At 46.8% G+C, this 13,783-nt stretch overlaps 1 protein-coding gene across 3 annotated transcripts in view; it reads left to right on the forward strand.

Annotated features, from left to right (window-relative positions):
* The first annotated feature begins 725 nt into the window (after positions 1–725).
* Positions 726–13,783, forward strand: part of LOC143995802 (uncharacterized) — a 30,766-nt gene continuing 17,708 nt past the window's right edge. Inside the window, exons 1-2 of one of the 3 annotated variants that reach the window (XM_077490515.1) lie at positions 726–1,121; positions 9,702–9,858. In XM_077490515.1, the coding sequence (XP_077346641.1) occupies positions 9,781–9,858 (78 nt within the window). In that variant the 5' untranslated portion in view covers positions 726–1,121; positions 9,702–9,780. The remainder of the gene's footprint in view (positions 1,122–9,701; positions 9,859–13,783) is intronic. The other 2 variants (XM_077490513.1, XM_077490514.1) reach the window with 2 other exon arrangements.

Below are 13,783 nucleotides of genomic sequence, written 5' to 3' on the forward strand. Positions count from 1 at the left end.
GTCTGGTTTGCTGAGATGATATTGCGTGGTTGCAAGGGTCTCAGTCTGGTTTGCTGAGATGATATTGCGTGGTTGCAAGGGTCTCAGTCTGATTTGCTGAGATGATATTGCGTGGTCGCAAGGGTCTCAGTCTGGTTTGCTGAGACGATATTGCGTGGTTGCAAGGGTCTCAGTCAGGTTTGCTGAGACAACATTAAGTGGTTGCAAGAGTCTCAGTGAGTGTCAGGTTGCCACCGCCCGGCTGTCATTTTTCTATTGGCTGGGTGGGAAGGGGTTAAATAAATATCTGTATATGGAAAGGGGGAAATTCCTCTATAAATACAGTAAAGTGATAAATAATCTAATTCTAAGGACAGGAAGACAATGTATAAGAAGCTAATAACACACAACAGGAAGAAGATGTTTATAAATTAGTGTCTGTGTGTTTACAAATATATATACAATGTTTCTATTCTATTATATATTGTAACAAAATAGCAACATAATAACCTTCTGATGTCTCGTCTATTGAATTGTATTCTAACTACTGTCTGCCTTCATTGGAACTGTTGGCTCTATAAAAATTCTGTATAATAATATTCACAATCATTTTATATATCCATACTGTATACACACACTATACGGATTAGATGGGGGGGGCAAAGAAAGAGTTAAGTGGGAAGGTATATGAGGGGGAGGGGGAGGTGAGTGTAATGTGAGTCCCCCATCCTCTGCACATGGAGGGATCCTCCTGCATCAGGAGAGATGAGTACTTCCTCCAGGCCGGCCGCCCCTTCCTCTCCAATCACTGTGTACAATGTGATCTCCACCGGGTGAGACCATCCATCCCACGAGCCGGGGTCACCGGACACCAATCACTGAGCCGGGGTCACCGAACACCAATCACTGAGCCGGGGTCACCGAACACCAATCACTGAACCGGGATCACCGGACACCAATCACTGAGCCGGGGTCACCGGACACCAATCACTGAACCGGGATCACCGGACAGCAATCACTGAACCGGGATCACCGGACACCAATCACTGAGCCGGGGTCATCGAACACCAATCACTGAGCCGGGGTCACCGGACACCAATCACCTGTATGCCTGGTGTAATTCTCGGTATCGTTCTTATTCTGTATGTATGGACTCTGCACAGTACTACTTCTCTTGTTCTGTATGTCGGGTGTAATTCTCGGTATCTGTGCTTATTCTGTATGTATGGGCTCTGCACAGTACTACTTCTCTTGTCCTGTATGTCGGGTGTAATTCTCGGTATCGTTCTTATTCTGTATGTATGGACTCTGCACAATACCACTTCTCTTGTCCTGTATGTCGGGTGTAATTCTCAGTATCTGTGCTTATTCTGTATGTATGAACTCTGCACAATACTACTCTTGTCCTGTATGTCGGGTGTAATTCTCGGTATCTGTGCTTATTCTGTATGTATGGGCTCTGCACAGTACTACTTCTCTTGTCCTGTATGTCGGGTGTAATTCTCGGTATCGTTCTTATTCTGTATGTATGGACTCTGCACAATACCACTTCTCTTGTCCTGTATGTCGGGTGTAATTCTCAGTATCTGTGCTTATTCTGTATGTATGGACTCTGCACAGTACTACTTCTCTTGTCCTGTATGTCGGGTGTAATTCTCGGTATCTGTGCTTATTCTGTATGTATGGGCTCTGCACAGTACTACTTCTCTTGTCCTGTATGTCGGGTGTAATTCTCGGTATCTGTTCTTATCCTGTATGTATGGATTCGTGTACATTGTGTGAGCCCATCAGAAGACACCATTGAGGCGTATTATTGAAGCTGGGAATGTGGTGTATATTGGTGGTGGATTCTCCTGCGGGGAATGTTGGGTGAAGGACACAGTCACTGTGTTATAAAAAAAATGCTGTGTGTAGATCTGATGATACATTTCTGGGAATTCTCACAAAGATTTTCTGGTAGAAGAAACATTGTAGCTGAAAGTAGAAATTGTTTTGAAATGTATTGATTGTATAGGAAGGTATTAAGTATATTGGAATGTATTGATTGTATGGGAATGTATTGATTATATGAGGCTGTATTGATTGCATTGGGAATGGATTGAATGTATGGGGATGTATTGAGTATATTGAAATGTATTGAATGTATTGGAATGGGTTGAATATATTGGAATGTATTGATTGTATGGGAATGGATTCAGTATATTGGAATGTATTGATTGTAAAGTATGAGAAGGTTTTGAGTATTATATATTATATGGATTTTTGCTTATGTTTCATTTATATTTTCTTCACTTACGTCCGACACAGTATTATGCCTCGGATAGAACATTGATTACCACTTAATGTTTTATAACCGTGTCTTACATTAGTCAACTTCGGTTCTCTGGTAGTGATCGTCTCTCTCTACTATTGTCCGTGGTATGTTTGATTGCACTCAACCGTGCAGATATATCTATCGATAGATCGAGAGACCTCCCCCCATGCTCACCTCCAGGATTTCTCCAGAGCTTCTCCCATCCTTTGGAACTCCCTACCCCAATCTGTCCGACTGTCCCCTAATCTATCCATCTTTAGACGATCCCTGAAAACCCTTCTCTTCAAAGAAGCCTATCCTGCTTTTAACTAATCCACTGTTTTACTTCCTCCATCAGCTCATCCCCCCCCCCCCCCATAGCTATTACCTTTTGTATCGAATGACCCTTCCTTTTTAGATTGTAAGCTCTAACGAGCGGGGCCCTCTGAATCCTCTAGTACCAACTTGTAATTTAACTGTACTGTTTGCCCTTGTGTTGTAAAGTGCTGTGCAAACTGTTGGCGCTATATAAAACCTGTATAATAATAATAATAATAGTAATAATATATCTTTTTTTATTTTATTTTTTATTTTTATTTTTTAAACAAAACAAAGGTGCTTCATTGTTGTCATGAAGAATAGTATACAGTATATCCAACAATGTAGTACAGCACACTTCAAGAGACCTACATGTGCTAATACAGAAACATAGAACAAGTTAAAATAAAAAATGTCATTAATATTCTTTAACCACTTGGGTACCGCGCTATTGCAAAATGACGGCAATAGCGCGGACCCACATTTCCGGGACTACGTCTATTGACGTAGTCCCGGTTACGAGCGGCCTGCGCGCCCCCTGAGGGGCGCGCGCGGCGTGCTCTGTGATCGGCGAGTCCGTGAGACTCGCCTGATCACCGATCCGTGTAAGGGGTCGATCCCGACCCCTTATCACGTGATCAGCTGTCAGCCAATGACAGCTGATCATGTGATAAAACGGAGCCGGTAATCGGCTAGTATTCCTCCTCGCGCTGACAGCGCGAGGAGAAAAAAAAAAAGCCGATCGCCGGCGGCCGTGTTCGGGACATCAGTCCCGATCACGGCCAGCAATTTAAACGGACACCTGCCCCCTGCCAGTGCCCACCTGCCACCCGCAGTGCCATCCTGAAATAAAGTAAGTGCCCCCCTGTCAGTGCCACCCAGCAGTGCCCATAGTGCCCACAGTGCCACCCAGCAGTGCCCACAGTGCCACCCAGCAGTGCCCACAGTGCCACCCACAGTGCCACCCAGCAGTGCCACCCACAGTGCCACCCAAAATCTGCCTCAAAGGTGCTGCACCCCAGTGCCGCCCATCAGTGCCCAGCAGTGCCGCCCATCAGTGCCCAGCAGTGCCGCCCATCAGTGCCCAGCAGTGCCACCTATCAGAGCCACCTATCAGTGCCACCTATCAGTGCCCATCAGTCCCATCTATCTGTGGTACCTATCCGTGCCACCCATCCGTGCCACTTATCCGTGCCACCCATCCGTGCCATCTTATCTGTGCCCATCTTTGCCCATCAGTGCCGCCTTATCTGTGCCCATCGGTGCCGCCTTATCTGTGCCTATTAGTGCCGCCTTAACTATGCCTATCAGTGCCCACCAGTGCAGCCCATCAGTGCCCACCAATGCAGCCCATCAGTGCCCACCAATGCAGCCCATCAGTGCCCACCAATGCAGCCTATCAGTGCCGCCTAATCAGCGCACTTCAATGAAGGAGAAAAATTACCCGTTTGCAAAATTTTATAACAAACTATTAAAACATGATTTTTTTTTTTTTTTGCATCTTTTTTTGTTTGTTTAGCAAAAAATAAAACTCCGAGCTGTAACTAAATACCACCAAAAGAAAGCTCTATTTGTGGGAAAAAAATGATAAAAATTTCATTTGGGTACAGTGTTGTATGACCGCGCAATTGTCATTCAAAGTGCATCAGCGCTGAAAGCTGAAAATTGGTCTGGGACTGAGGGGGGTTTAAGTGCCCAGTAAGCAAGTGGTTAAAAAAAAAAAAAACATTTCAAAAATATTTTTTTACTTACCAGAAATCCCTGGGCTAGGAAGTCTTCCTAATCTGCCTGTTCCTATTCCACAGCGCTGTTTCTTCAGTTCCTCCTCTCCGGAGAGCGGCCCCGTTGCCTTTTGGGACATGTGTGTGTTGCAGAAAACGGGGCCATTCACAAAGTGAATGGCAAAGTGAATGCAAGTGCATGCGCAGTAGGAAACGGTAGTGAAGCCACAAGACTCCACTGCCTGTTTCCCTTAGTTAGGATGGCGGCGTTGGCACCCGATCCGATGGACTAATCGGCCTCGGGGGGGGGGGGGGGGGGGCATCTTTGCGGGCTCGCTGGATAGGTAAGTAAGTGTTCTTATTAAAAGTCAACCGCTACAGTGTTTGTAGTTGCTGACTTAAAAAAAAAACAAAAAAAAACGGCGGACCTCCTCTTTAAACGACATGTATAGTTACTCCAAACAGTAGTCAGAGACCTCATCCAGGGAATCCGGGTATCACCAGGCAACATTTAACATTGAGTATCGTATCCCATACAGCAGGGGCATTGCTAAGTCTACAAAAGATCTGGGGCTAGAGCCCATAGCAGTGTAGTAAAGAAAGCCATACACTTGGGCGGGCATATACATGTATATAATATACGTACATACGCGTGTGTGTGTGTGTGTGTATATATATCCCCAGAGAGCCCCCCACTTACATTAGGGTCCCCAGAGAGCCCCCCACTTACATTAGGGTCCCCAGAGAGCCCCCCACTTACATTAGGGTCCCCAGAGAGCCCCCCACTTACATTAGGGTCCCCAGAGAGGACCCCCTTATATTAGGGTCCCCAGAGAGCCCCCTTTACATTAGGGTCCCCAGAGAGGACCCCCTTATATTAGGGTCCCCAGAGAGCCCTCTCCCCTTGGGGACCCCTGCAGAGACGCTGGGCTATGGGCCCCAGATTCAGGGCTATAGCCCCAAAAGCCCCCCCCCCCCAGCGACTCCACTGCCATACAGTATACAGAGTGTTTCAATAGATATATATTTAGCTAGAGGTCCAGGGGGGCCCAAACTTTATCATATTTCCACCAACATCCCCGGTTAATGTAAGTCATTCTATACATGGGCAAAGCCCCATCAATCTGTGCCTCCCAGCAGGAGAGAGATGAAGGGGTAGATGACATCCATTTTAGTAGAATCTCGTTTTTTTGCATAGAATAATGGGTAGGAGATTAGTAGTTTTGAATGATGGGAGCATTGGGCATCCTCATGGACCCCCAGCAGGGCCAGTTCAGGACTCACTGGGAGGGACTGTTGTAGTCTTGAGTTTATTATGGCAAATATCTTTGACCAGTAGGTGGAGACAATAGGGCATTCCCAAAACATATGAAAGAAAGAGCCCGGTTATAGTCTACATCTAGGGGTCTCTGTCTGGGAATATTCTGTGGAGCTTTTGGGGTGTGTGGTAGATCCCATGTAGGAATTTAACCTGCATGAGTTTATCGTTGGAGGAGATAACCAGTTTGGGGTAATATACAAGGCAAGGGTCTCTTGCTCACCCTGGCCAGTGAGGGAATATCCCCCTGCCAGGCAACCCAAAGTCCCTCTAATTTAGGGGAGTCGGTGCCCAGGCGTGCTCCATATAGGGTAGAGAGGGGCTTAGTAAGGTCTCCCGGGGGCCAGAAGTTCTTCTATGGGATCAGCCTGAAGGCGAGGAGTTTCAGGAACCTTGGCCCTAGCCACGTGTCTCAGCTGTAGATAGCAGAAACACATCCACTGCGGTAATCCATATCTGTCCAACAGGTGCGGGCGCTCTATCACAGTGCCCTGGGGCATAACCTGGCCTGGGGTTATTATACCACGTGCAGATATATTTCATGAATTGTTCATGTTTTTATACTGTGTATTGTATCTACAGTGCCTTGCGAAAGTATTCGGCCCCCTTGAACTTTTCAACCTTTTGCCACATTTCAGGCTTCAAACATAAAGATATAACATTTTTATTTTTTGTGAAGAATCACCAACAAGTGGGACACAATTGTGAAGTGGAACGATATCTATTGGATTTTTGAAACTTTTTTAACTAATAAAAAAATGAAAAGTGGGGCGTGCAAAATGATTCGGCCCCCTTGCGTTAATACTTTGTAGAGCCACCTTTTGCTGCGATTACAGCTGCGAGTCGCTTGGGGTGTCTCTATCAGTTTTGCACATCGAGAGACTGAAATTCTTGCCCATTCTTCCTTGCAAAACAGCTGGAGCTCAGTGAGGTTGGATGGAGAGCGTTTGTGAACAGCAGTTTTCAGCTCTTTCCACAGATTCTCGATTGGATTCAGGTCTGGACTTTGACTTGGCCATTCTAACACCTGGATACGTTTATTTGTGAACCATTCCTTTGTAGATTTTGCTGTATGTTTGGGATCATTGTCTTGTTGGAAGATAAATCTCCGTCTCAGTTTCAGGTCTTTTGCAGACTCCAACAGGTTTTCATCCAGAATGGTCCTGTATTTGGCTGCATCCATCTTCCCCTCAATTTTAACCATCTTCCCTTTGCCTGCTGAAGAAAAGCAGGCCCAAACCATGATGCTGCCACCACCATGTGTGACAGTGGGGATGGTGTGTTGAGGGTGATGAGCTGTGTTGCTTTTACGCCAAACATATCGTTTTGCATTGTGGGCAAAAAGTTGGATATTGGTTTCATCTGACCAGAGCACCTTCTTCCACATGTTTGGTGTGTCTCCCAGGTGGCTTGTGGCAAACTTTAGACAAGACTTTTTATGGATATCTTTGAGAAATGGCTTTCTTCTTGCCACTCTTCCATAAAGGGCAGATTTGTGCAGTGTACGACTGATTGTTGTCCTATGGACAGACTCTCCCACCTCAGCTGTAGTTCTCTGCAGTTCATCCAGAGTGATCATGGGCCTCTTGGCTGCATCTCTGATCAGTCTTCTCCTTGTCTGAGCTGAAAGTTTAGAGGGACGGCCAGGTCTTGGTAGATTTGCAGTGGTCTGATACTCCTTCCATTTCAAAATGATCGCTTGCACAGTGCTCCTTGGGATGTTTAAAGCTTGGGAAATCTTTTTGTATCCAAATCCGGCTTTAAACTTCTCCACAACAGTATTACGGACCTGCCTGGTGTGTTCCTTGGTCTTCATGATGCTCTCTGTGCTTTCAACAGAACCCTGAGACTATCACAGAGCAGGGGCATTTATACAGAGACTTGATTACACACAGGTGGATTCTATTTATCACCATCAGTCATTTAGGACAACATTGGATCATTCAGAGATCCTCGCTGAACTTCTGGAGTGAGTTTGCTGCACTGAAAGTAAAGGGGCTAAATAATTTTGCACGCACCACTTTTCAGTTTTTTATTTGCTAAAAAAGTTTAAATTATCCAATAGATTTCGTTCCACTTCACAATTGTGTCCCACTTGTTGGTGATTCTTCACAAAAAATAAAAATGTTATATCTTTATGTTTGAAGCCTGAAATGTGGCAAAAGGTTGAAAAATTCAAGGGGGCCGAATATTTTCGCAAGGCACTGTATATTAGAACTTTGTTAGCAATATTATCTGCTATGGGACAGTCACAGCATGCCAACACAGTGACCCAGTTCTGTTCTGACTTTACTAAGTATATATTAATGTTGGATCATTCTTTCAGAGGTCTTAATCCTTTTGGCTCTTTTGGGGTTTTTTCGTGCTGCCCATTTTCCTGTACACATTTGGTTTCCACTTTAGTCTGATTAGATATGGGCAGAGTTTCTGGGGGTTGTCTATCGCCCTAATTGGTTTTATTTCACCATACATATTTTCAGTCTGATTATGGTCACCAGCTATGATTAAGCATCTATACTGATGTGAAACGCGTTAGCGTGTCTGTATCTTTTCAACACTATGATGTAAGAGATTTTTGATCTTCTGCATTGTTTTTGCAACGAATAAAAGGTGTTGTTCCGAGTGTGGCCATTCAGCTGTTTCCTTCAATTTTGTACAAGAATGCAGAGCCTGCACCTGAAGTCGTGAGTGGGGAGGGTGGCTATTAGAGACACCAACACGCTTGGAGCGGCATCGCTACCTCAATGTTTTCAGTATATTGGGATTGATTGTATGGGAACGTATTCAGATTAGTAGCACACAGGCGCCGCCCCCCTCTCTCCTGCCACCCCGTCTAGCACCAATAGATAGATTCATGCACTGTATGACTCTATCTATGGCCGCCGCTGCCACCCCCTATTTAGGCGCCCGGCCATAGATAGGTAAGGCACCTGAATTACAGCGGCGGGGGGGTGCTTCTGAAGCACCTGAATAAAGCCATAGGCTCTAATAGGGATCAAAAAAAGTGACCTGCGAGCGCCATGCTGGGCGCTTGCAGGTCACTCAACTGTGTTAGAAAAGTGAACGAATATTCGCTTTCCTAACACTAAACCACCTCTCCGCCAATCAGGTGCCCGGATCTGTTACCCATCACCTCATTGGTTGAAACGACAGGCAATGTGATTGGACGCCAGGCATCCAATAATAGCAGAGGACGGGAAGAGTGGACGGGAGAAGACATCGAGGAGCTGTCCCGCCAAGACAGGTAAGTGCAGACGGTGTGATAGCGGGGGGGGGGGGGGCACACTGGCAGCATTTGATATGGGGCACAGTGGGAGCAATTGATGGGCACAGTGGCTACGATTTGATGGGGCACAGTGGGAGCGATTGATGGGGCACGGTGGCTGCGATTGAGGGGGCACAGTGGCAGCAATTGATGGGGCACATAGTGGCAGCAATTGATGGGGCACATAGTGGCAGCAATTGATGGGGCACATAGTGGGAGCGATTGATGGGGCACAGTGGCAGCGATTGATGGGGCACAGTGGCAGCGATTAATGGGGCACAGTGGGAGCGATTTGATGGGGCACAGTGGGAGCGATTTGATGGGGCACAGTGGCAGTGATTGATGGGGCACAGTGGCAGCGATTGATGGGGCACAGTGGCAGCGATTGATGGGGCACAGTGGCAGCGATTGATGGGGCACAGTGGCTGCGATTGATGGGCACAGTGGCTGCGATTGATGGGCACAGTGGCTGCGATTGATGGGCACAGTGGCTGCGATTGATGGGCACAGTGGCTGCGATTGATGGGCACAGTGGCCGCGATTGATGGGGCACAGTGGCCGTGATTGATGGGGCACAGTGGCTGTGATTGATGGCACAGTAAGGCTGCAATTGATGGAGTTTTTTTCAGAATCTTTCAGTTTGTTTGCGCCCCCCCAAAAATTTTGAGCACCAGCCACCACTGATTCAGATGTATTGATTGTATGGGAATGTATTGAGTATATGAAGATGTATTGATTACATTGGGAATGAATCAGTTATAGACTGATGCATGGACGGCAATCACTGATCACTGTGTGTATTTGTAGATGAACATCGCCTCCAGATTTCTGTCTCTCCGGTGAGAAGCTCGCTCCTCTGCTCCGGTCTCCCCTATGTTCTGTCAGGATGGAGGAGGAGAGGATGACCATGACAGAGACGATATTGAGTCTCACCATGGAAATTATCTACCTGCTGCTTGGAGAGGTGAGGAGGATTCTGGGAATTTCACATTCCATCACTCTTATATTGAGTGCATATAGACAAAACTTTTTTTCCATTTATTGGTGGAAAGGTGAAAGGTTAGAACCCCTGTTGGGGTTTTTGTTGCTGTCGGTACCCCCACAGACGAGATTCAACTTCTGCAATTTTCCTGGGGAAAAGTGTTGGCAATACCACACAATGTCCCTGACCCAATATGGTCATAACCATAATGGGTCAACGACATCGCCCAGGACCCCCGGAGCTGTGTTTACATTACAGGAGCCAGGAATTAGGGTGGTAGTTTGGTGAGCCCACCAACAGTGAACCCAACTTAAACCCACATTCAAAAGGTATTTAAAGTACCAACAGACATAAGGTGACCATCACTGTGGCTGAAGATGAAAATAAGACTTCAATAAGACTATAGGAATGTAAAGCCGCGTACACACGACAGGACTTAAGTCCGGCAGACTTTCGACGGAGTTCTGATGGAGTTCTGACAGAGTTCTGACGGACTTTCCGAATGAACGGACTTGGCCACACACAATCACACCAAAGTCCGACGGATTCGAACGTGATGACGTACGACTGGACTAGAATAAGGAAGTTCATAGCCAGTAGCCAATAGCTGCCCTAGCGTCGGTTTTAGTCCGTCAGACTAGCATACACACGAGCGGATTTCTGGGTCCGGCAGAGTTCTGGCGGAAAAATTTGAAGCATGTTCCATTTCTAAAGTCTGTCAGACTTTTGGGAATCAAAAGTCCGTTGCAGCCCACACACGTTCGAATAGTCTGCCGGAATCATTCCGTCAGACTTTTGATGTTGAAAAGTCCGGTCGTGTGTACAGGGCATTAGAAATCCTAAAGGCGATGATTGGATTTCGGGGTGCCGCGTAAACGGCTAGACTCCCAAAAAGTCCCACATATGTGGTATCCCCGTACTCAGGAGAAGCAGCAGAATATATTTTGGTGTGTAATTCCACTTATGCTCATAGCATGTGTGAGCAATATATCATTTAGTGACAACTTTTTGTAAACTTTTTTTTTTGTCATTATTCAATCACTTGGGACAAAAAAAAAAAATATTCAATGGGCTCAACATGCCCATCAGCAATTTCCTTGGGGTGTCTACTTTCCAAAATGGGGTCATTTGGGGGGAGGGTTTGTACTGCCCTGCCATATTAGCACCTCAAGAAATGAGATAGGCAGTCATAAACTAAAAGCTGTGTACATTCCAGAAAATGTACTCTAGTTTGTAGACGCTATAACTTTTGCGCAAACCAATAAATATACGATTATTGACATTTTTTTTACTAAAGACATGTGGCTGAATACATTTCGGCCTAAATGTATAACTAAAATTGAGTTTATTCAATTTTTCTTATAACAAAAAGTAGAAAATATCTTTTCTTGATCATACATCACGGGACACAGGAGCTTCATTACATAGTGGGTTATATAGGCACCTCTGGTGATTGGACACTGGTTGACCCTAATTAAGGAGAATTCCTCCCCTATATAACCCCTCCCATCCGGGAGGCACCTCAGTTTTTTCGCCAGTGTCTGGTCGATGGTCACGTAAAACTTAGCTCTATGCGGGTCCCGGCGAGGGCCGAAGGGCTACAACAAACCGGATCCATACCTCGGGCCGACATTTGACTCCCAAGATGGTATGGTACCCGGGCCTCGTTTGCCGAAGACACGAGGTTTTGCCTGTAAGTCCTCTCCATTGGAAGACTGGACTCTGGGACAACCAGACTTGGGGTACTGTTGACTCAGGGCGCCCGTAAGTTTCTGGCAGAGTTTTTTACAAGGCCCAGGTAGGAGGATCTTTTCGTAAGAACCCCAGATACGCCTGAAGGTTGGCTAACAATACCCGCCGTGATGGGTGAAGGCTGGAATTGGTCTGAACACCGCAATTCCTGCGGCGGGGAACAGGTATGGGAAGTCATCCTATATATTTAATATATGAATGGATTTCTTCACTGTGAGTAGTTGTATGTCTTACCTGGTTTCCACCACTAGATGGAGTAAGAGCAGCCTGATGCATACTTACATGCCTTTCAATACTAACATGCTCAGTGAAGTGCCTGGTTCTCCAGCTCTCACGTCTCCTTGCAGTCCCTGCCACAATAAAGGTAAAAGAGGGGTCCCACGCAGATCAGGGGGTCCCAGGTCACTCCTTTTGGGTTCTCCTCCCCCCCCCCCAGATCCCGCGGTCCTCGTGCACGCGCGCGGGCGCGTGCACGCGCGCCGGGCGCGCTCCCGGCCTAATGGGGAAAGGGGGGGGGGTGTGGTTGCCAGCTGTGCACAATCAGGTGCTCTATGCTGTAATGCAGGCGCCAAAACGGCCGATTTAAAAGCCCAGAGCGTCAGGGGACTGTAAGGTGAGGCACAGGAGCTGTGGGCTGTAAGCATCCGTGGGATTGGATCCAGGCAAACCCTAAGACACCTACTCGGCATCATATTGTGCAGTTAAGCTAATATTGATTTATTGTGAGACTTTAAGCACAAACAAGTGATTGCATTTTACATTAGTAACTCTGCTTTGTAGCTCAGTACTATGTCTCCTCGTAAGAGGGTTTCAGGGGCAGGTAACAAAAGCACTGGCAAATCACCGCCTAGGTCCAGGGGTTCCAAGGGTGCATGCAGGTTACCATCCCCCTCTGCAAGAGTGGAGCCTGCATCTCAAGACGAGTCAGTGCCCCTTTAAGGCTTTGCAGCCTCTCCTAATGTCGCAGCCCCGGTCTATGTCACTGAGGACTCCCTTAGGGCTTCATTGGAGAGTTTTGAAGGGAGGATAATGAATTTTATTTCTGCTTCCCTAAAAGATAGCAGAAAAAGGGGTAGATCCCCTCCCTCTGCTGAAATCCCTCTCTCAGACAGTTGCTCTGAAAATGAGGAGAGATCCCTATCTTTAGAAAGGGATCATGAGCAGTCGGATCAGTCAGAGGATGAGGAGCTAGTCCCCTCCTCCCAGGCACTCAGAAAGCAGGTGCAGTATTACACTGAATTGGTGCGTACCACGTTCAGAATGCCGGCTGCTGAAGTCGCTACATCCTCTGTCTCTTCCCTGGGAGTCAGGAAAGCCCCACAGACTGCCTGTTCCTTTCCAATTCATCCTTTAATGGCTGACTTGATGTATAAGGACTGGGGACATCCCGATAAACTGTTTACTCCTCCCAAGAGGTTTTCTATGAATTATCCCGTGGAGGAAAGTTTCACCAAGAAATGGGGGGCCCCAGCTGTTGATGCGGCTATCTCTTGTGTGAATAAAAACCTAACTTGTCCTTTGGATAATGCGCAGGTATTTAAGGATCCAGCTGACAAAAGGCTGGAAACCTTGTTAAAAGCCTCCTTTTCCATGGCCGGCGCTGTGGTGCAACCTACAGTCGCAGCCGTAGGATTGTGTCAGTTCCTTAAGGAACAGGTCAAACAAATGTTTGAACTCCTCCCCAGCGAGGAAGTAGTGAAATATGCAGAGATGCCTCACATCTTATGTTTCATAATTGATGCGATTTTGGATTCTGTCCAACAAGCATCCCGTTTGTCCCTTATGTTGGTACACATGCGTAGGGCTCTATGGCTAAAAAATTGGGCCGCTGAGATGTCATGCAAAAAGCATTTGGCTGGGTTCCCATTTAAAGGGGAACGTTTGTTTGGAGAAGAACTAGATAAATTCATCCAAAATATCTCAGGAGGTAAATCTACACTCCTTCCAGTCAAGAAGAGTAAGCGTCCTTCATTCAGGCGTACTCTTTCTCCCGAAGCATCAAGCTCTAAACAGTGGCGACGGCCTTCCCAGCCCTCCGCTGCTAGAAAGCCTCAGGGCCGAGCCCAGGGACAGAAAAAGACTTGGGGGCGGAAGCCTGCCAAGCAGACCTCCAAGACCTCCTTGTGAAGGGGCGCCCCCGCTCGGCCGAGTGGCG

Source organism: Lithobates pipiens, unplaced genomic scaffold, assembly GCF_037356315.1.
Source record: "Lithobates pipiens isolate NorthernLeopardFrog02 unplaced genomic scaffold, aLitPip1_a1.2 Scaffold_19, whole genome shotgun sequence".
Taxonomy (NCBI): domain Eukaryota; kingdom Metazoa; phylum Chordata; class Amphibia; order Anura; family Ranidae; genus Lithobates; species Lithobates pipiens.